This window comes from Gavialis gangeticus, unplaced genomic scaffold (assembly GCF_001723915.1).
Source record: "Gavialis gangeticus isolate Ggan-Ray unplaced genomic scaffold, GavGan_comp1, whole genome shotgun sequence".
NCBI classification, from domain to species: Eukaryota; Metazoa; Chordata; order Crocodylia; family Gavialidae; genus Gavialis; species Gavialis gangeticus.
In genome coordinates this window covers 145,136,164-145,159,762 of record NW_017729024.1, presented here as the reverse complement: position 1 = coordinate 145,159,762, position 23,599 = coordinate 145,136,164, and the positions used below count along the sequence as shown (strand labels likewise).

At 39.4% G+C, this 23,599-nt stretch overlaps 1 protein-coding gene across 9 annotated transcripts in view; it reads left to right on the top strand.

The window, feature by feature from the left end:
- The window catches only part of DDX4 (DEAD-box helicase 4), a 114,984-nt gene that overhangs the window by 82,430 nt on the left and 8,955 nt on the right, over nt 1-23,599 (top strand). For all 9 annotated transcript variants that reach the window (XM_019517848.1, XM_019517845.1, XM_019517852.1 and 6 more), the window contains 9 exons: nt 2,272-2,319; nt 2,412-2,453; nt 5,319-5,461; nt 13,990-14,142; nt 15,550-15,704; nt 18,293-18,422; nt 20,076-20,242; nt 20,928-21,073; nt 22,629-22,728. In XM_019517848.1, coding sequence (XP_019373393.1) covers nt 2,272-2,319; nt 2,412-2,453; nt 5,319-5,461; nt 13,990-14,142; nt 15,550-15,704; nt 18,293-18,422; nt 20,076-20,242; nt 20,928-21,073; nt 22,629-22,728 — 1,084 coding nt within the window. The remainder of the gene's footprint in view (nt 1-2,271; nt 2,320-2,411; nt 2,454-5,318; nt 5,462-13,989; nt 14,143-15,549; nt 15,705-18,292; nt 18,423-20,075; nt 20,243-20,927; nt 21,074-22,628; nt 22,729-23,599) is intronic.

The following is a 23,599-nucleotide window of genomic DNA, read 5'->3' as shown; positions in this document are numbered from 1 at the left end:
AGAAAGGTTGGACACCTCTGTTCTGTATCAATCCATAGCATTGAACAACGTTTCATGTAGCAGTTTATAATAGCATGTTGGCACAAAACTTAGTGCAAAGACGTGATGGAGCCTGCAAGACCTCCCATCTTAGAAGGCCTGTATAATACTGAGGTGTTCATATTCATGATGATGATTCCAAATGAAGTCTGTGAGAACAGCTTGCTAAGACTTTGAAGTACGCTCTGCTACACATAAGTTAAATGTTGCAATGGCAAGAAGTTTTGGGAGTACATTCATTTTAATGGCAGCTATTCTGGTGACCCCAAAACTCTCCATCACCATCTGTTCTTTGAGGGATTTTGTTATGTTTTAGACCAACAATTAGCATTAAAAAGGTTCTCTTTCTTTTCCCTAAGGCTGATACCCAGGTCTTTCATAGAAATTTTAATTAGTTTAAAATTATCAAGTTTTTTATCCCCATTCCAGCTTAAGCTTCTCGGAAATAACAGCACCTAACATGTACACCATGTTAATAATTATCAATATATTGTTACATAATTAATTGCCAATGTAATTACAATTATTAAATATTATTGCATATTTAGTGTTGTATCCAGAGACAGACGACTACGCGTCTAGAATACTATTGCTCTTAAGAAGGAAAGAGTATTCTGTTTTAAAAAAAAAAAAAAAAGGTAGCACATTCTCTATGCAGAGAATGATGACTGTGTTATGTTTTAATCTGTTGTCTGGGAATCTTGCCTTACTGCCGTGGCCAGAGGTTCCATGTCTAACAGAAATAGCAGTGGCAATAGTGGGATTTGGTCAGTCAGACCAGAAATAATGTCCAGACTGCCAAACTAGAAGCAAGATGAAGGCTGAATAACAAACTGCTATATTTACTTGAATACAAAATGAGTGCCCCCCTCCCCCCCACAGCAAATGTCATGAGGGAAGAAACTCCCTTGTCTTAAGATGCAGCCAACACTGATCACGACTATAAAAGACATGGCCTACACTGGGCAAGTAAGCCCAGCCACAAAGATAGCTTAGTGCAGCCCATCTGAATAAGACACATGATAGTGCCCATTGAATACAGTCCGAGTCAGCACCAACGTGCCCCCACTGCCTCGTGTACACCCTGCTACTCCTTCCTTGCAGCCTCCAGTCCTGTTTTTCCCCATTTTCTTCCCTTCTGCACTACTCCTTTTGTTCCTGGCCAGCAGGCTCCATCCGTGCTGCAGCCTGGGGTGCAGAGCCTAGCTGCAGCCTGGGCCTCTAGCAGCAGTGGCACAGATCGGGCACTGCTGTTTTAGCCCAGCTGAATTTAAGATGATCCTTCAATAATTAGATTCCATACATGGAAAAATGTTTCCATGTGTAGAATCTAAGTATTAGGGGGTCATTTTACATTCAGGGTTATGTTTCATTTGGATAAATATGGTAGGTGCCAAAGTGCTGCTTCGAAAGTATGTTTACAGAGTACCTGTGCTAAAACTTGCAGTAGTTTAAAAAAAAAAAAAAAAGTAACGTCAGTTCTGGATGAATTAAGTTTATGGGAAAATTTGCTACAGCCACACTTAATTTCAGGGTTATTGTTTTCAAATTTTGTTTCTCACTTTTGTGTGCTCATGGAGGGCAGGGTCTGGCAGCAAGGAGAAAGGGAAGGGGCTCCCAGGGGAAAAAGTTGTGGAGAGGCAGAGAGCAATGGGACTCACTTGACATGTGCTGCCTGCCCCCCCCCCCAGTTTTATTTTCTCCACTGTAGCAGTGGGAGGTAGATGAATTCAAGGCCCAGCTACAATAATTAGATTCTGTATCTGGAAAATTATAACAAACTTATATTTTTTTTTATATCTAGAACTAATTATTGGGGGGGTCCATCTATTCAAGTAAATATGGTGTTACAAGCTCGTGCTTTTCTAGCTGATCACTTTATTCTCTCCTTCTTTGGTCTAGTCTAAATGGTACTTACAAAATCTTTGTCCATGCCCATTTCTTTGATCATGTCACCCACTATCTTCCCCCCCCCTTTTTTTAGCATAATAAACATAAATTTGTAGTCCTAGTCTTCCATGTCTCCCACAGTTTTAATTCACTCTACTTACCTAATCCCCTTCCTTACTTTGTATTCTATTCCTTTCGCTCTGCCAATAGTTAGGCATTCTCCTCTATGCTGCCCCACGTGAGTTTTTTGTGACTTAAATTTGTGGAAAGGGTGATTTAAATGAGTATTTCCAGTGCATCCTGTCTAATTAAAATAAAGCAATTATGAAAATCTTTTAACAGGTGGTTACAGAGGAGGCAATGAAGAAGTAATTGCAGGTTCTGGAAGAAGTAAGTTGCTTTATTGTAAGTTAGCTTAGCGAGGACGTGGGTTTTTGTTTCTCTTTTTGCTTTATTAATAAATAATTTCATTTTTCTTAAAGGTACTTGGAAGTCATGTGCAATGGAAAGTGGTGATAATCAAGGTGAGCATGTACATGTATGTAGCACTAATCATAAAGCATGCTTGCCTAACTAATTCTAGTTGGTGTATTCTTTAATCTGAGCAGAAATACTCAGTACTATGCATGTAGTGTATGTACAGATCAGGTGTTCTTCAAGATGGACCATGTCCACCTGCATAACATCTTGAATCAACAATCCACAAATAGGCCATTGAATAAGATTCGGTGTATTTATGTTGTGCTTCTCAAAGGCTCATTGTGGCTTACAGATCTGTCTTCTGCCATGCCCTCACCTATCAAATGTCTGGATCTATGTGGAACTTGCCTTTTCAGCCATGCACCAGATTGGCTCAGTGTGCAGAGTTGATTTGTTGTTGGACTCAGCACACCAGATCTAGATCTGGTGTACTGGCTTTGAAACCACATGCTGGATGGGACCCAGTATGTTGAGTCTGGGACTTTGTGTTGGCCCTGGGGTAGTGTGCTGGGTTGGCCCTGGCACATGGCTTCAGAGTCATGCATAGGCTCTGACCTGGCATGTGGCTCTAGAGCTAGTGCAGAGCCACAGAACTGGTGCAGTAGGTTGGGCTGCAGGTTTCATCCAGTGTGCAGGGCTGGCAGTAGGCTTGGCTCAGCTCCCTGGCAACTGCCATTCATAGAATATAAAAAATTAGGGTTCAGAGGGACCTCAGGAGGTCATCTGGTCCAATCCATGCTCAAAGCAGGATCATCCCCAACTAGATGATGCCAGCCAGGAGGTGAGAGGGGAATATGTGCAGTAACAGGATGAGAGACATAGGTCTGAGTAGTACTATGCAAAGATTTAAAGGATAGGACAAGACAATAAGTTTTGCAGAAGTCAGTCATGGAAGGGATTTGAAAAAGGCAGAGAGGCCAGCTTACTTTATTGGGAGGAAATCTGTACTGGATAAATCAGTGGACAGTCCTCAGCTGGGCATCATGCCATGCCACCAAGGGTGCTACAAGATCTTTTCAAGGGTGCCATGATGCTGGGGCCATGACAAACAGGTGAAACTGCTCCATGTGCCTTGCATAGATCCTGACTGGGGAAGGGTCTGTGGGAAAAGCAGGAGCTCCTGCTTGCATTAGGTTTACTTGATTAAACTGAACGGAAGCTAGAGGGCCTTCTCTTGCTGCACTACTTCCTGGTCAAGCCCTGCATGCTCTTCCTGGGAACAGGTGTGCGGGGCAGTTCTACCTGATGGCAGCAGTGGTGATGCAGCAGCCTGGAGGAACACGGGCATTGCACAGATAAATCTCCAGGCTGCCACCAGGTAGAACAATCCTGCATGCTTCTGTTTTCAGCAGGAGCAGTCAGGGCTGGGCCAGGAAGTGTCTGTAGGAGGAGCAGGTGCTCCTGCCTGCACTAGGGAAAAGGCCAATAATGTACTATGCTTTAGTAATAAAACTGTCACTTGCAAGTTGAGGGAAATGATTCTCTTACTTCTTGACACTGGGGAGGCCTGGGGTGGTGTCTAGTTTTGGACCCCACTTTTCAAGAAAGACTTGGATAGGAAAGAGTCCAGCAGTACATGAAACATGAGTAAAGGCTATAAGGACTGGGACTGAGTGGGTGTGGGGGGAGAGTGAAGGTTGGTGGCGAAGTACTGTATTTTCTTGAATATAAGACTAGGGTGTTTTGTTTTGTTTTGTTTTTTGGGGCGGGGGGGGGGCGTTGCCAGTCAGCATGGTGGAGGGAAAAGCTCCTAGTCTTACATTTGCATACAAGGAAACCATATTAAATACATTGTCTTCTGTTAAACTCCTATGAAATCCTTAGACTTTTGGTTTCGGGCTCATATATCATGCATAATATGCGTTCTATAGAAAGAAGTACAGAAGTGCTGCTTAGAAGTATGTTTGTGGAGTATCTGTGCTAAACCTTGCATCAGTTTAAAAGACAATGTGTCAACTCATCTATTAGTGTCTTCAGATTTTCTCTTCACTTCCATGTGCTCACAGAGAGCAGCATCTGACAGAAGGAGGTGGGCCAGGAGCTACAGGGGGAAGAAGCTGGGAGAAAGGGCAGAGGGCAAGGGGGGGCCACCTGACCTTCCCAGATTTATTTCCCCCACTGTAGCAGTGGAAGGGGTACAAATTCAAGACAAACCTACAATAATTAGATTATATACATGGAAAATGATAGCAAATTTATAAAATTTTCACATATGGGATCTAATTATTGGGAGGTCATTTTATAATCAGGGTAGTCTTGTATTTATGTGAATATGGTATCCTCTGTAGCCAGGTTAGAGTGATTTGGTCTCAGATTGTAGCAGGGGAAATTTTAGGTTGGATATTAGAAAGAACACTCTTAATATGAGGCTAGTTCAGGCTTTTAAGGGAGAATTGAATCAGGGCTGTCCATCTGGTAGCCCTAAAGCATATAAGCTTGCATTCAGTTGTAAGTAAGCTTTCTCTTGTGAAGATTCCAGAGGTGAACAATTTAACTTCTAATTTTTCATCCTGCAATAGAATTGCAGTTAATTTAGTAATGACTGGAGAAAAAAACTTTTTTGTGCGAGCGTGAACAAATATTAAGCATGTAGAAGAATTTCACAAAAAAACCTTTTTTGGTCATTTGCAAATCAAGTTTTTTTAAATGTTGTAACCTTGGATAAGGTATGAGTAAATTTTATAATAAAAAGGACAGTAAACTTAAGTCTTACTATTATGAGACTTCAGTATAGCATGCTTCAAACTATTCCCATTTTGTAAATTATTTCATATGTGAATTGTTTGCCACTTGCACAAAAATAAGATTCTACAGAATTGTAGAATGTACAGCATATTCAAACTGTCATCTGGTAGTTCACTTAATTATTGATATGACTGACCCATTATATTTTTTCTTGTATTTTGAAGGGCCAAAGGTGACATACATGCCTCCACCTCCACCAGATGATGAAGAAGCCATCTTTGCACATTATCAAACAGGAATTAATTTTGACAAATATGATACGATACTTGTAAAAGTATCAGGGCTTGATCCCCCTCCAGCAATACTGGTGAGTAAACTTTATTTCCTGTACGTAAGATCCCACCCCCCACATTGTGGAAGGGGGCGGGACATTTTACCTGGGCTTTTAGCTTGTGTTTAGGAAGGTAGGATCACAGGAGTGGGGAAGATTTCTAGAACCATTATTATTAATTCTCAGTTGAATAGGTGAAATAGGAGGTGTGGAGCTTGCACTTCTTTCCCTTGCCTGGGATATTCCTTCCTTTTGAAACCAAATAGGTGACAGCCATAAAAAAGCCTGACTAAAAATCCTTTCTTAAAGATCCACACTCATCAGATACTAATTCCCCTTAATAATCTTTTAAGTTTTTGCTTTATATTGTAAAAAGAAGAGAGGCCTTTTGCATAGACTACTACCTCTATAGCATGCCTAGAGAATGTAGATGGAAATTTTTTTTTCAGTGGTCTTTAAGTGTACCCTTAAGTAAGGGTTTGTATGTGTTTGTTCAGATTGCTCTGCAAAATAAAAATCTCAAGTTTTCTGTGTGAGAAATATCATTTGATACATGGCAAGATCTGCTGCTTTTCTAAAATATTAATATGTGGAGACATGCAACAGGCATGGAAGTAATGAGCGTTTGGTTTATTCAGAAAAAAATCTGTTTTTACTAAAAATTTGAAACGGATTATTTGAAACAATCATCTATTTAAATTATTTTCTATATGGTAGAGGAGTCTGTTTCTTTCCCAGTGTATACTTCTGGAAATGTGTTCTGTTTTGTGGAAGTGAATGTAGTGCAAATGTGATGTGAAACATGGGTAAACTTTTTCAGTCCTTTCCCAGATTAGGGGAAGACCAGATGCCTGAAAGTACCTTTGCGGAAGGAGTTGATGAAATAACTGTTTGTAGTTCCATGTGGACAGCTGATTTATCTGTTACTTTCAGGACCCTATGAGGTCTTCAGATTCCTGTGGCGGAGAGTCAGGCAGCCTACCCTTAAAGTGCTGGATATTCTCCACCAATCTATACAGAGCAAAACAGTCTCACACGATGAATGCAGTTGGCCAAAGTAATAAACTCCAGCTTCTTCAGTTCCTACCACTAGAAATGTCAGTAAATATTATCAAGAGCCATCTAGGAGTGCTGAATTCTAGCCCAAACACTAGCCTAGTTGTGGTGGTTGCTGTTGAGAAAGTGAAGCTGTATAAGAGCACATGTGAAAGACAAGGATGAACTTCCTACCAAATAAATCCATACTCAATGGCAAATCTTCAGGCTTTCTGTCTGGCCAACTAGCCAACTTTTCTGGCCTGGTATAACTTAATGTGGCATGAAGTGGCAGTACTTCATGGGCAAAACAGCATTGGACTCTAAGGGGGCTTTGCAGCCTTGCCAGGATCTCTTTACAAAATGTGCTTGGCTGCAGTGCATACAGCATCTTGCCCCCTGGCACTGGGACTCTGGCTTTTCCCGTGAGATCCAGAACACTGAGAGGAGGACCTCCAATTTAAAGGAGAAATGTTTTCAACACTGAAAGAAAGCTTTGCCAACCACTAACAGCTGTAGAGGAACTCTGCTGCCATGCCAGTCCTGAAATGACCATGAGCATCATCCAGAGACCATCTACTCGGCCAGCTAACTATATAGATGACTTGGGCTACCAAAGAAGAGGCAGTATTTCTACAGATGAGTGTCTTGTGATCTATGCAGTGATGGGACAGATTAAAAACTTCTTTCTTCCTTGGATTCTAGCTCTTGTAGTCTCATCTCTCCTCTTCTCCAGAAGTGCTTTGCCTGTTGCAGGCATGCCTAGGGAGTCATGTTGTTTTGGATCAGTGGGTCCTAGGCACCATTTTGGATTACTGGATCAAGTTCAGCTTGAATCCTTTTACCTTTCCTGTCCCTTTTCAAGGTTCCTTCTCACAAGCTTTTACTGCATCGGCAAGCCTTCACACTTTGTGGGGGTGATTAAAGAAAGCTCCTCTGCAGCGTAAGGTATAAGGCATTTACAATAGCCTTTGCAAATCCTAAAAAGAAAAGGAGAATGCCAGCTGATTTTGGACCTGAGAGCTGAGCTTCCTTATCTGTAAGTAGAAGTTCAAGGTAGTAACACTGGCTACCATAATTCTGTGCTGGGAATTGGGCACTGGCTTATTTTTTTTCTCTACCTTCAGACTGAGCATTTCTCCATTTGTCATGAGATATCATCTCTGACAGTAGCTGAAGTTTTTCTGGACCATTACCTGTATGAGATCCTATGTCTTGTTTTTTGACAGTCCCATGGGTCTTTAACATGACTCTGTAGTGTTAGGTCCACCTATAGGAGGAAAAACATTGTGGTGCACCTATATCTGGATGCCTGATTATGAAGAGCTGATAGTGGGCCTTGAGACCATACTTCAGCAATTTAAGACTTTGGGTCCAGGTTGAACACTCAGCAGTCAAACCTAGGCATAGTGGGGAGAGGCATTTATCAGGGCCAGTTGAGACTCCCTGAAATTTTTCTGTAAGACGGATTTGAAAACCTGCCTGACTTGACTTTTTTGCAGGTGCAAATCAATCCATGGACAGTTATGCTTGCCCTTTTAGTCCATTCCTCTCTGTTGTAGAAGGATCCAGTTAATGTTTTAAAAGGAGACCTTTGTTTTTCTCTTGCTATTCACAACTGTGATATACCTTGCTAGTTGATCTTTTTAAATGTGGGGCCTCCTTCACTCACGGGGAAGGTGAGTGTGTTTATTAATCTCTTGGTGATCAAACTAGTTAAAGTTGATAGGACATTATTTCATTTCTCGAGTTACCCATCTATACCAGTGGGGGCCCAGCCCTTCTGGTAGCTGTGCCATAAATTAAGTTCCGAGCCCCCCCAGGTCCCACTCAGATCCCCTTCCCCTGGTTTTCTTCCTGCCTTACCTGCTACTGTGTTGCTTACCCTCCTCACTCTTGTCTGCCATGTGGCCCCCAGGCTGCCTGCACCACTTGTGGCATGCTTGCTCCTGCTGCAAGGTGGCCACATGTCCTCTAGACCAGTGGTTTCCAAAGCGGGGTGCGCAAGACGATCCATTGGGGTGTGGGAAGAAAATATTAGAATTTCTATTTATATTTTTTTTAGATAAAAACAAAGCTTTACTAATATTTAATATACAGATTGACACTGGTGCCCTCACTCGGTCCATATGTCAGACGGTCATGTGTCACGTATGGTATGTGAGGTATCCTGAGGGAAGAGTGGGAGTTCCACAACACGGAAGGTTGACGGTGGCGCCCTCACTCGTTTGTTTGCTTTCAGCGTGTCGCGACATATTGCAGTTTACGTGTGCCTGGTTAAGTGGATTTACAGATAATATTATCTAGATTTAACTAAACTAACCCTCACAAAATGGACAAGTGGATTAAAAAGATTCCTGCAAAGAAACCGCGGATTGAAGATAATACTAATAATGCGAGCACAAGCGAACAACAAGAAAATGGCGGAGCTGACACTCCTACTCCTAGTATGAGCTCTTTGTCAGCCACATTACCAGGTAAAAACAATGACGATCTAATCAGATCTGACAAGAAGTCAGCCAAAAAAACTTGAAATTAGCAAGACGACTATTTGAAATATGGACTTGCATCCATTATCATTAACGATGAACCTAGCCCTAAGTGTATATTGTGCCTTGAGATATTAGTTAATGATAGTGTGAAGCCATCATGATTAGCACGCCATTTAAAAACTAAGCATCCAGAACATGAAGACAAACCTCTACAGTTTTTTCAGCGATGTTTAAAGTCATGTGATACTCAATCCAGTACTTCACAAAATTTCACTAAACTTAATGATAAATGTTTAGAAGCCTCTTTTGAAGTTTCTTACTTAATAGCGAAAGACAAAAAGCCACATACCATTGGGGAAATGCTTGTTGTTCCTGCTGCGGTAAAAATGGCTGAAGTAATACATGGAAAACAATATGGTGACAAACTAAAATGCATCCCTTTGTCAGCAAATACTGTTGGAAGACGCATAGAAAACATTGCTGAAGATTTGAAGAAACAAGTATTAGAACAAATTACGCAGTGTGGGGGGTTTGCTATACAGTTGGATGAAAGTACAGATGTTTCTAACATGTCTCAGCTTACGGTATTTGCTAGATTCTGTTTCAATAATGAAATATATGAAGAACTACTTTTTTGTGAGCCACTAAAGGAAAGATGTACCGGAGAAGATATATTCTCAACAGTAAATTACTTCTTTAATAAAAACAAATGTTTTATGGAAAAACTGTCCAAGTGTAACTATTGATGGAGCGGCTGCTTTGACTGGAATAAAAAAGGGATTTTGGGGTACGGTTACAGAGGTAGCACCACATGTGAAATAAATTCACTGCATTATTCATAGGCAAGCTATTGCAGCAAACAAGTTGGAGCCAGAAGTGCACAAAGTGCTACAGGATGTCATCGATGTTGTTAATTTGATAAAAACAAGACCTTTTAAATAGAATCTTTACAATACTTTGTAATGAGATGGAGAGTGACCATGAAAATCTTTTGTACCACACAGAGGTTCGTTGGTTATCTCGTGGCAACGTGCTTAAAAGAGTTGTTGAATTTAAAGATGAGTTGCGCTTTTTTTTTTACAAAAAGACAAGTGTTCCAAATTTGCTGACCTTTTCTGTGATGATCAGTAGCTGTCAGTAGTATGCTACCTAGCAGATATTTTGAAAAAATAAACGCACTATCTGTCCCTTCAAGGTAAAGGTGATGTTTTAACAATGAGTGAGAAAGTAACTGCTTTTCGGAAGAAACTCGTGTTACAGAGAGAGCATTTGGAAAATGGATGTTTGGAAATGTTTCCATCGTTATGTGATTTTGTTGCTGAAAACAATGTAAGCATGTCACCTATAAAAACTCTCATATCTGCACGCTTAAACTTGGCAACAGAATTTTCTAACCTGTTTAAAAATCTTTCAAACGAAGCATTTCAGTGGGTTTTGAACCCATTTGTTAAAAATATAAAAATGCAACACCTTCCAATTTTAGTTTGCAAGAACAACTGATTGACATCAGGGAAGATGGAAATTTACTAGCCGAATTTCAACAAAAACCTTTGCATAATTGGTGGATGGGATTGAAAAATGAGTATCATGATTTAGTAAGCACAGCCAATGATGCACTTCTTCCATTTGGATCAACATATCTTTGTGAGGTAGCTTTTTCAGCTATGACAGCCATTAAAACCAAGTATCGAAATAAACTGAACTTAGAACCAGACCTTCAAATCACTGTATCAAAGTGTTAAACCAAGATATTCAAAAATAATGAAGCGTATTCAATCACATTGCTCTCACTAAAAATATTATTAATAATAATATTTTAATAATATTATTATTAATAATAATATTTTTAGTGAGAGCAAAAAGGTTTTTGTACCATTAATAAAAAACATACAATATTTTTAAATTTTAAAAAAAAAATTTATTTCATCTTTCTCATCCTTTTTTAATTTCTATTTTTGTATATGTTTTATAATGTACATAATATACTAGTACAGTAGTACATGTATATAATTTATAAATAAATATACATATATTGGGGTGCTTGCTCAAATTTTTTACTGATAGGGGTGCGCAATCAAAGTTTGGAGACCACTGCTCTAGATGGTGAGTGACTTGCTTCAACTGGAATCTTTGCTGCCCTCTGTGCTTCTGTCAGCACTCTACTTGCACCAGTCTCTCTCATCTATAGGTATTTGTTATATTTGTGAGCCTGTTTGTGGTTCTCTCTCTACCAGATCATTGAACTCTTAACTTTATCCTAGTGAAGACTGTACTTCAACTTGCTTGCGTCCTTTTTTTTAATGATGTCCTTTGAGTTCTTGGACAGTCTCTACAGATTCCCTGGTTTCCGGATCAGCTGCCCCCCCATGTTTAATTCCTCAAGTTCCCTGTGTAGTCTGTTTAACTTCTGGCATCTCTGTAGAAGGCAGGGTAGCATCTCTGCCAGTGCTTGGGGTCTGCTTCCTCTAGCTTTGTTGTCTCCTTTTTTTCAGAAAGTCTTAGATAGTGGGGGCCCAGGTTACTACAGGTCAGTGGGTGCTAGATATTGTGGTGCCTGGGTCCCCCTTCTTCCTTATAGTCCATACTGATCTAGAACTCCTGAGAGGGGGAGAAAAAAATAGGATGCACACGTTGTCCTCCAGTGCATAGGACAAAGAAGGGTAGGGAAAATACATGCTGTATCTTTACTGTTCTGGCAGAAAGAGTGCATGTAGCTTGGGTGCACCTGCTGTGTTACTTGTATACCCATCTTGAGCTCCTGTTGCTGGTAAGTATATTTTCTTTGTGAGGTCTCTGTACATTCTTTGTTTTACCCCATCCCCTTTTTTTGAGCTGTTGGGATTCTGTGGTTGCGGGGGGTGGGGGGCACAACACAGCTTTGAGAGATACATACTACCTTTTTTGCCTTCCATGCAGAGTATGAGAAAGCAAAATGTGCATTTATGCCTTGTGGATAGTACTAAGGTAAAAAAAATGTTATGGTGATATGTATGTACCTCATGCACATCTTGCATTGGAATGGGATATGGGCAGCATGTCTCTGAGAATTTGTACTGTGGTAAATAAATAACTTTTCTTTAAACTGTACTTGGCTTTGCTCACATTTTAAAATTGAATATGGCCACACTTAAGTAGCAAATATGTTTGGCAGTAATGTAACTAGTTGGGAATGGGGGTGAGAGGGGCATGACCTCCAGGTGCCACCTTAAAGGGGGTGCTGGAATTCATAGTTTCATAGTTGGTAGGGTTGGAAGGGACCTGAGCAGATCATCAAGTCTGACCCCCTGCCGTGGCAGGAAAGAGTTCTGGGGTCAAACAACCCTGGTGAGGTGTTATGCTTCCCTCCTTTCCCCACGAGTCTTTACTGCATCTGGGGTAGCCCTTTCCCCCTCTGGCCACAGGAGCCCAGCTGGAGAAGCCTTTTGGTGCCTGGCTATAGGAGCTGTGTGCTAGGACACGAGGGATCAGCTCTGTACTGCCCATCTCTAGATGCAGAGTTGAAGGCCTGCACTGACTTGACCATAGGAGGTTGGTGCAGGGACATGGCAGGAATGGCTGGGAAATCTTTGGATACCTGGGGTAGTAAGACCCTCCTATGGTGGCTTGGGGATGCTCCAGCTGTATCCTGCCACCCAGCTTCTAGGTGGCATGAGGTTTTTCCCAGCTGGGCTCCTGTGGTTGGAGGGGTGGGGGCTCAAGGCTGCTCCAGCACTTGCCTTCTTCCTCCCCACAGAAGCTTTGCCCAGGGTGTCAACCTTTTTAGGTGCACCTCTCTTTGGTATGTGTTGTAAACTTTCCATTCTAGTTTTAATGCTGTATGTGGTTCATAATTACATACAGAACTGTAGAATGTGCTTATTTTGTTTAAATCCTTGATTTAATAAGATCTGGTACTTATCAGAAGTTGTTTTTTTTTTTTTTATGTAGAGACCAAATACAAATGGTGTTGGAAAACTTTTTTTTAAACAGTTGGAAAGTTATGTGGAATGGTTCTGAAACTTGGCCAATAAACTTTGTTCATCTAAACAATTTCCTTTCCTCCAGCCAAGAAAAGATCTTGGTTTCTAGTGATCTTAAAGAAGTGCACGTTTTGCTTATGCCAGCCATAGGAAAGCTCAGATTTGCAATACTTTCTGTGAAGAAACTTTTGAACCTTGTGTGTGGAACTAAAAACTTTAATTCAGCGTGTAGCTGGATTTAGCCATTATGTAAGAGTTCTTATGAATTAGAGCAAGAGCTGTCTGGTCTTTTTCTGCAGTCTTGAGGTTGGTCAGAGCCAAGTCCATCAAGAAAACGTCTACTGCATAAGAACCCAAATTGGAAGAATCGTTATTGTAATTGGAAAAAGCAGCTGAGTGCTTTTACCATTTTACTCTACATATATTGCTCATCTTTATTGTGCAGGTCCCTGACAGACATTACACTTGAGATGCAGTTAACTGGTTAATTACATTTTAGGTAGTGACCTGGCCATGCGTTCGGCCAGGTTAAGGCATATATATTTTGTGTAATAACTTTTGGGCTGGTTCCTACAATGCCTTTTATTTGAATATCTGGCCAGTGCCCAGTATCTGAAGCTCATGGGAATCTTCAAGCTTCTCTGTGCATCTTGGAGAACAAACTACTATTTGAATATATGTGGCTGTCTACTAGAAATCAGTAAGAAGTTGCAAGTTTTTGTACTTTGGATCAAAAGAAAATGGTGGCTTTAGGGCTAATTGCATGCTGATTAAATACTTAAGGTCTCTAACAATGATTTGCATTCCTTAATGTTGTTCTAACAATGTGTAGTTCCAGAAGAATCCTGGGACTCACCTAGACAATGGCCTGTAGAATATTGAGGTGGGAAGAAAATTAGTTAACAGGATGTCCTCTGTCAAGTATCAGTTAACATAAAGCCCGAGTCCTTAAAGGTTAATTCTGGTATTTTAAATATTTGGATCACCTCCTGCCATTATTTCTTTAACTTTTGAATTTGAGGAACTTTAATGGTTATAAAATCAGCAAACTCTTTTTTTTTTTTTTTCCTTTCTTTAGACTTTTGAAGAAGCTAATCTTTGTCAAACGTTAAACAAGAACATTGCCAAAGCTGGGTACTCAAAACTTACTCCGGTGCAGAAATACAGTATTCCTATTATACTTGCAGGGCGAGATTTAATGGCATGTGCCCAGACGGGATCAGGAAAAACTGTAAGTTGTTCATAAGTGTTTGTGCATGCACAACCTGGTTTTTGTGACGTGAGAGGCTCATCAGCACCTCCAGCTAGACAGCAAGAAGTATTCCTTTGGTTTAAAAGGCATAACATTCATTCAGTTGTATGAACAATAATATCCAGACTCTTAGCTGAATTAAGTGCTGAAGTAAAACTGAATAGTTTTTATAGTAAACAGTTCTACATTGTTTACACAACAAAATTTGGATGTTTGTGACATGCTTTGGTATAGCTATAGTTCACCGTGATTTAACGATACCTGAAGTGATATATGTGTTCAGAGTTAAACATATGGTTAAATATTTTTAATATTTGAATTATCTTACTGATAAAATTATTACTTTCTGGAAATATTTGGTCTTTAGTGGGCTTCATTAACTGTCAAAAAAACTGTAGATTTCTAGTCAGTTTATGGTGTTACTGTGTTTTTTGTTTGGTTGGGTTTTTTTCATTTGAAGTGCTGAGATTCCTGTTTTCTTATTAGGAAAATGTCCAAAGTGTTCTAGAAATCAAATTGATTAGACCAGCTCAAAAGATATCAGATTTACTCAAAGAACCTTGCCTGCCTAGAAATCTAATGCATTACCCTAACAAACCTGTATCAATTACACAGGCACTATTGAGGGTAATTTTTTTGTCTCCTTCCTTGAAAATAATGTGTTCAGCATTTTATTACTATATTTTGTTCTTTGTCTTTTGTTTTTTGATTTGATGTAGCAACATTTGTTTTGGGACTTGTAATGATCTTAGGAACCTGAAGTGCATCTGGGTATTTGGCGTGGCTAGATTCTTAACTCCTGTAAAAGTGAGGGTACTTGAAGTAAGTCTATAAAGCCATAACAAACAGCTGTACAACACTGCTAAGAAGCTCTAGGTGATTGGAGAAGTAGTGCCGTCCTTTTACTAAAAAAAGAAAAAAAAAATACTGCAGTCAGCAGCTTTAGGAGATCAATTCTATGAACACCTAGGTCTGGCTTCTGCTGTAGTATGAAATTCTATCTTGCTCAAGTTTGCCAAAAAAGGGTTGTATTGCTAAGATGCCAGTGCTTTGCCTGGAGTCATATCAACAGAACTTAAAATGTTTTTGGCTTGTGTATTTCTTTGCATAAAATGTAATTCAATATTTTAGCAAATAACTTACAAGATATAATTTTGGCTTGTGCATCTCAAGTGTCATTTTATATACACTAATTTGTTCTACATCTTGTTAAATTACTGTTGCTTCTGAATTTTTTCTAAACATGATAGGTTTTCTTTGCTTTCATTTGGAGATGGATGATGATTTTCTTCAATAACATAATTTTCTTTGCTCTCACAATTAGCTCACACTGTTTAAACTAATATTTTGAAACTGTTGTTGAAGTGTTTATATTTGTTTTTCCAGGCAGCTTTTCTCTTGCCAATTTTGGCACACATGATGAACGATGGGGTAACTGCCAGTCGCTTTAAAGAGCAACAAGAACCAGAATGTATTATTGTAGCTCCAACTAGAGAACTGATAAATCAGATCTTTCTGGAGGCGAGAAAGTTTGCATATGGGTAAGATTTAAGCAATACCAGAATACATTGAAACAATAGGAGACTTAATTTACTTAGTGAAAAAGCCAATAATTGCTACAGCTAAGGAATTGACCTCAAAACAAAAATTCTATCAAGTTGAAATTACTGTACATGGAGTTTTGCAAGCAACTTCAGGGTTGTTCAGCCTCATGAGGCCTGTGAGAAGTTAACATGTGGGCTTCTGCCTGATGGCTGCTCTGCCCCTTGCTTTTACAGTAGTGTCAGTTGTCAGGTCCTTCATGCTCCCCCTCCCTTCTCCAACTTCTGGTTCCTGCCCTGTTCCTGGGGTGGGGTGGAAGGTGGTGTAGTGGAAGGGGGCCAGGCTACCCAGGCTGCATGTTGGACAGGGAACCCAGAACCTCCCTGACCACATGTGTGGCTGGAAGCAGGTTGGGGGTGCTGTATGTATGGCAGGGGAAGTGGGAAGCTGGGCTGCTTGTGCTGCAAGGCAAACTGTCTTGTGTAGCTTGTATAGCTGTGGGGGAAGAGGGGGACACAAGGGAGACAGGCTGGGCTGGGCTGTGCGTGATAGGGCAGGGTGGGATATAGGGGGGAACTGGACTGTGCATGATAAAGGAGAGGGCTTGGAGGGGGGGATCTGGGCTGTGCACAGCAAAAGGGGTGTGGGGGGGAACAGGACTGGCCTGTGCATGGGTATGCAGCCCCCAGGTCTGTGGTCTTCACTGTGTAACTCCTGACTTCAGAAGTTGAACAACTCTGCCATAGGTCGTAAGGATGCTGTTTAACTAATGCTTTAATCAGTAAAGTTTAATGTACAGCTAGAGAGGGGCAGAGAGAAAGCTGTCATGGTGACTTTGGCAGAGCCTTACTAATATGTGGAGAGACTTTTAAATGAGAGTTGAATTTCTTTATCCGTTTGACTAAAGTAAAGTAACTGAAAAAGTACACTAGAGTCTTAATTTTTTTTGCCTTTCATCTTTACAAAATAAATGATGTGCTTCTAGTTTCAAAATCAAATCTTACAGAAGTCTGAGCGGTGTTCTTCATGCATGAAAGTATTGAGATACCATGCTCTTTTCACCACTGCTCTTAGTGTTGTCCCAAAGGTCAAACTTACTGTCTCAAGGGATACAACTTTAAAATTGCATACTGAGGCCTCATGTTGGCTGTGTCTGGTGGTTTAGTAAAGGGGTACTGTGTTCTTTGGTAGTTGGAAAAAGGTCTCCTGCATATCCATTAACTTTTTTAATATTTTAACTTTTAAAAAATTTAATGAGCTCTTCATTCTTATTTATTTCATGCATCTTCACTGTGTAAAGCAAAAACTACCTCTGTCTCTTTAAGAATATATTTTGTGTAAAACTGCATGATCAGATCCTGCTGTTTGGAAGAGGTGCACACTGATTTCTATTTCTTTCTTAAAGAACAGTCTTAAAGTGGAGCATTTGGAAGTGCCTCTTTAAGGTTTAATTGTCCCTTGTGTGCATTTATTCGCAGTAGTCTTAATTACATGATTCTCTACTGCTTTTTTAATAGGGAGAAGCAATTAGCGTTGAGGTCTGGGAACAAGCAAGGCAGAGTGGCATCTTGGGGGCCCTGCTACATACATGTTCAAATTTTATAGCTGGTTTCTATCCAGCTTTAATGCTTAAAAACCCATGACAACTCAATTTGATAGCTGGTTGGCTCTTTTTATAGCTAGATAGTCATTTTTATCATGTGATAATTACTTTGCCCATGTAGCTGGTCTAAATTTATTGCTCAATAAACCAGTGAATTGCTTGGTATATGTAACATGTAGCAGGGACCTTAAGGCATAAGCTTTCATGGGCCACAGCCTCCTTCATCAGATGCTGTGAAATAGCTTGCATAGATCAAGGGTCGAAAAAGGAAGAAAGTCCTTTAAATGCAGTGGATACCCAAGGGCTGGCAGAGGCAGTTTCATGTGATAAATGGAAAACCAGTAGTTTCAAGAGTTTTGCATTGTTTTTAAAAAAAGTAAACATGGTGAAAAGCTGCATTTGTTAGTTATACTTACGTTACCTGAGCACTTAATATTATGATGTACTTAGTGTGCAACTACAACTAATTAGCTAGCCTACCTTTGGCAGACAAGGTTATTTGGGTAAATCTGATATCTTTCATTAGACCAACTAAAATAGTTGGGGAAAAAATCTTCTTTGCAAGCTTTTGGGTACCAGTGCCCTTCTTCAGGCAGTGGGAGTGTCTGCAGTTGTTTTGTTCTCCTCTGAATGGGATAGAAGCCATACTATTTTAGCTAAAGAAAGATACCAGATTTACCCAAAGAACCTTATCTGCCTATGTACTTAAAACCAGCACAGCTACAACCAACACCCCTAGTCTACCTGTAGTATGGGTGGTGGTTTTCACTCTGAGAATGCCATCTCTGTTTAAAGCTTTCAGTGTTAGTTTCTGCCATTTGATATAGGGTGTACTGCAGCAGTGGAGGGGAGTAGATGTCAGCAATTTTATGATATAGTTCAGCTTTAACTGTGGAATAGTACAGTAACTTCCAGTGTGCTTTCTGTTAAACCATTGTGTAAGGATTTTTGTGCATATTTAAATCGCAATTTCTTTTGACTTAGAACTTGTATAAGGCCAGTTGTGATTTATGGAGGTACGCAGACAGTTCATTCAATTCGGCAGATAATGCAAGGCTGTAATATACTGTGTGCCACTCCAGGCAGACTTATGGATATGATAAATAAAGAAAAGGTAAGATCTTAAAGCTAGTGTTTCTGTATTACAGAACTTCTTTGCTTTCTTTTGAAAACTGCACTCTTGTTATGAATCAGTTGTAGTCAGGTAAACTTTTAATGAAACAAAGCCTTTTACTTTGGCAAGTTAGTTTTGAGCTGATGTCTTTACCTCCACTGTCCAGTCTGACGGTCAAATTCATTTGACCCAACTAGCTAGCAACTAGCTACTGTCCCTCAAATTTTTATATATATTCTTAAATGCATCTCTGATATCCTTGGAACTTTAAACTTCTGTGTTTACGGGGTTACAAAAGCAGACACTTAAATGGGATGAAACTTCGGCCTGGAGAAAGTTGTTTTACCAGTATAATGAAGGCAGAATGACAGGCCATGGTTGGCTGCCTGGGAAGGAGAGGATTATAGGAGCTGAAAAGTGATGAACTTGTTTATATGTTGGCTTAGTTTACATTTTGTTCTTAAGTTTAGAAAGTTAGTTTTGAAGGTGACCTTTATCTCAAATATCCTCGATTAACCTTTCCACAGAGCATATCAGAAAATCTCAATCTCACTTCAGTCTTTACAGTAACAAATTATTTTAATATTTAGATATATGTTCAAAACCCTTATAGAGGCACATAATTTTGGTTCATCCTGGGAAAACTTAGATTGACTTCAGCATCTGGAAGAACATTTATATGCGCCACAAGCACCTCTTTATCTGTGGAACTCATTAATACTAATGAATTCATGCTTGAAAAAGCTTGTATCCATTATTACTTGTGTAAGTGCATGACTTCAAATAGTAGCATTTTATTTGTATTTGTGCTTTTGTATTTAACTGAAGAATGCATATCCTGTGGAGTGATGCTCAAGTAATGACTTAAACATCTGGACAGATGAAAATAATTCTGCCCTTTTTGTAGAATTTTACTTTCTTGTTGTTTCTTGTGAAAAAAATGGTTTTCATACTGTTGAGACCTTCTGTCATTAACCTCTTTATTAATTGTTAGTGTTTACATTTGTCCTTTAGTACCAATTGTTTTTTCAGGGGGTGGGGTTTGTGGTTTGTTTGTGGTTTTGTTTGTTTGTTTTACTCCATTGCCTCTTGTATACTGCAGCATGTAATCAAGGAACAAAGAGGCATGTTTTCAGGAAGCTACTAAAAATACCAAACTTGGGCACATCTGCTCTTGTTGTAACTATCGTATTAGAGCAGAGGTGTCACCTTTTATCTGGCTCTGCAGGCCAGAATTTATCTTGCCTGCAGAGCCAGAAATCTAGTGGCAGGATAAAAGGCTCTGGGAGATTGGGGGTTTACACCGTCAAATTTCCAGTCCTGCGGGCCAGATGAAATGGCTTCAGTCTGTGGCTCACATCCTGTATTAGATGGAGTATGGTAGATCCTAACTAAACAAACTCCTGAAGTGAATCAGGAGGCAATTTAGTGACTCTTTTTGTTCCCAGCTGTTGCAGATAAGTTAGGATGTTTTAAGTAATTAACTGGTTGGGAATTGAAGAGCTCTGTGGAGAGAGAAAAACATTTTAAGTGCAACTGACTGGTTTACAGCAGAAAGGAAATACCCTTACCATTTTCACAGATGAAACAAAGTTATAGGATTGAAGAGGGTTTTTTTAATGTTCTGTGTTTTTTAATAAACATTTTCTAAAGGTTGGCTTGCGTAAAGTGAAATATTTGGTGTTGGATGAAGCTGACCGTATGCTTGATATGGGATTTGGTCCAGAGATGAAGAAGTTAGTTTCTTATCCCAGCATGCCCCCAAAAGACAAGCGTCAAACACTGATGTTTAGTGCCACCTTCCCAGAAGAAATTCAGAGGTGGGTAAATAGTTTTCATGGAGTTGAAAACCCATTTGCAGGGAGTCAGTCTCTGGCTTTTAAATCTCTGCTTATACTTACTTTCTTATCTGATCACTCAAATAATTGAAGTTCATTCTTAATGCTCAGAGTCATATTTGCTAAACTTGTCTGGTTATTGAGCTTATTTTTTGTCAAGAGCTTAAGTTGAACTAATTTTTGTCTCTTTGGTGCCTGTTAAATTACTTCCTCTGTTGCAGCATAAATTCATGCTTCTTTGATAAATAAGTGCAAGTGGTGCTGTCTTATGGTGACAGGAGTCCACAACCATATGTGCTGCAGCATTTAGGACTTGACAATTCAGAATTCAAATTCTGAATCTTGCCATCTGTAAATATTTATATACCTCTTCAAGTATGTTGAAAGCTAGTAGTTGTATAGCAAACTGCCACCTTCTCTCTTAATAAAAACAAATGTATCAGTTGCTTTATAAACTGAGCAAACCCTGTGCTGGAAAATGGGTGCAGAATTCCTCTTAATATTAATGGAGAAAAGCTATGCCTACATTTTAGGAAATAATTTGGTCTGAAAGGTGTAAAATGTAAATGTTGTTTTTGTTTATGATTTTAAAAACATGTTGCGCTACCGAAAAAACTTGTCATTCTAATGACAAGTAGTTAAACTGTCACTTATTTTTGTTTTTAAGGTTGGCTGGAGAGTTTTTGAAAACTGAATACTTATTTGTTGTTGTTGGACAAGTTGGTGGAGCCTGCAGTGATGTCCAGCAGAGTATTCTTCAGGTTGACCAATACTCTAAGAGAGAAAAGTTGATCGACATTTTGCTAAGCATAGGTAACTTTCTTTATTGCATTTTTTTCCTCCCTAATTGGAGAGAAAGATAGTCAAGAGCAGAATGAAAATTTTAGATCCTGATCGTGCTGAGTTAGTATTGATTTCAATTAATTTCAAGTGCTAGGCAAACTTTCCTGGCTATTATTATTTTTAGGAAAATTTTGTTTTTGAGTGTTTCCTAGACCAATCTTGTCAGTATTGGCTACTGCTTAGATGAGTTTCCCAGACTATGGGCTCTTCCAAGAATGGCCTTTAAAATCAGTCATGGGCTGTGGTTTGGCAGCCTGGATATATTGTTTTCTGCATGAATTTAGGTGGTTCTTTGTCTATTTAGAAGTAAACTACTTTACTTGGTCTTTCATTTGAAATGTGCTGTCTTTTACCCACCAGTTGTTGTCCACCTTTAATCTGTGTTAAAGCTTTGTGGATTTTGAAATGTGAGCTATTGATACTAAACTTTGTATATTTTGTAATGCATGTACACAACCTTTGATCTATTTTAGAGGAATGTCTGAATTATACTTCTGGTTGGCTAATGTATGTTGTTGCTGTTTTGTGGTGTGTGTTAGTGCTAGGGTAGATGAAAGCAGTGTTTGACAGTAACCGCTTTCACAGAATAATTGTGTTCCTCCTTTTCATCTCTCTTACTAGTTTGAGATGCCCAGTTTAGATAGACCTGGGTGTCAAGGGTTAGTTTGAAAATCTTACTTTCAATGACAAAACTAAGACAAATTAGTTTTAATAAGTCTTAATTATTTTGTGCCCACCTAGCGACAGTGATACATGCTTGTGAACTAAAAACTCAGTTATTTTAGTTCTGCTCTCTTTGGATTATTGGTGTGGCTGATCAGCCACTTACAGATGTTGCTGCTCTGTTCAGAATAATTGTTCATGGATTTTGAGAGAGTTTTAATATGATTACCATTTTATACAGTTTTCGTATTGGGGCAGATGGAATTTTAATGACCCATACTAACTTTTTTAAAAACTCTGGCCTTAAAAGATTTAAAGGCTCTGTCTCCATTTTTAATTTACCAGGCAATCATGTTTTTGCTTTGGCAGCTTTAATAGTGTAGGATTTGCTCCTCCTTAAAAGCTGGTTTTGTTTTTGTATCTTTCCCACAGCTTTATCTGAGGTGCTTCTGAATGAATACCGTAGTGTTGCACATTGCCCCATCTGTTTTTTGTAATTTTAAAATTAATGTTTCCAAGTGATTTGGGGAGCTTTGTAGTTAATGGTCTTGCCTATAGTGTTTCTGTGTCCATTTTTTTAAAGAATTGCCACAACTTGGAACTCTATCTGGGGACACTTATTTCTGTGTTCTTTGGAACTGGAAGTCAGCTGGGAAATAACTGATTAGTGAACAGGGGGGAAAGCTGCTTTTAGAAAAATGGCAAAGTGCATGTGTTGCTTTGTTTTAAATCCATTGATAGGAAGAACTATCTGAAAGAAGAACATCCATATTCAGGCCACGCTTGTTTGTATTTAGTGCTTTGCGATTGTAGTAAATTTGTAATTTCTCATTTATCAAGGACTGTATTTGATCTGTCACAGGTAAGGAGCGAACTATGGTATTTGTAGAAACGAAGAAAAAAGCAGATTTCATTGCAACCTTTCTTTGTCAAGAAAAAATAGCAACCACCAGTATTCATGGGTGAGCACTTTACTGCATTAACTCGTTTCACTTATTTGAAATAAAGCAATAATTACCTTTTTTATTTTAGACTCACTTAAGACTGGATCCAGTAATGTTTTTGCTTACATTTGGAATCTGTATTGTTTCCATGCTAACTTATGTACAGTAAGTTGAGAGAGAGAAACCTGTTACCAGTCCTTAATGGCTTATATCTAAATTTCAGTAAGATAAACATGTTAATTTAACAGTTCCTGGAAGGGTACGTATGGGAACTGGTCTTCTTTGAACACTGCACTACTGGGATGCTTTCCTGAGATGGATTTCCCATTTTTCATGCATTGCCTTAGTTGAGGACATTTTAGTTTACATCTAGCCCCTATGTTGTAACTACTTTAATGTAAAGTAACATACTACAAAGCCGTATTTATGTATGTAGAAGCTATACTTCGAAGTGTTTCTCTATATGCATTCTGTACTGTTGGTGCACTTGTCTTGGATACTTGCTCAGAGACCTCCTTATCTCAGTAACACATGTGCATTACTTTTTTTCCCCCTTTCACACTGAGGACTTAAAGGGAAGTGTGAGCTTCCTATTTCTGTCAAGATGAAGCTTTTGTTTGATCATCCTTTTGTTCACACCTGCGTGCACACAAGGTTTTGACCTCTGCCACATGTTTCTGTCTCTCCCCCTTCTAATTGGACTAGACTGCTGTCTTCTCTTTCAGTGTGGTTTTCCCTCCTATCGTTTGGTTTTAAACTGCTTCTCTTGAAATGGGGACATGTATGTGACAAATTAGTAGCATGCAAGTCCTTTACTTCCAGACAGGGAAAGTAACATGTAAATGTGATCAGGCTGTAGTCTGTCGTCTTAGATTTAAGACAACCTTCT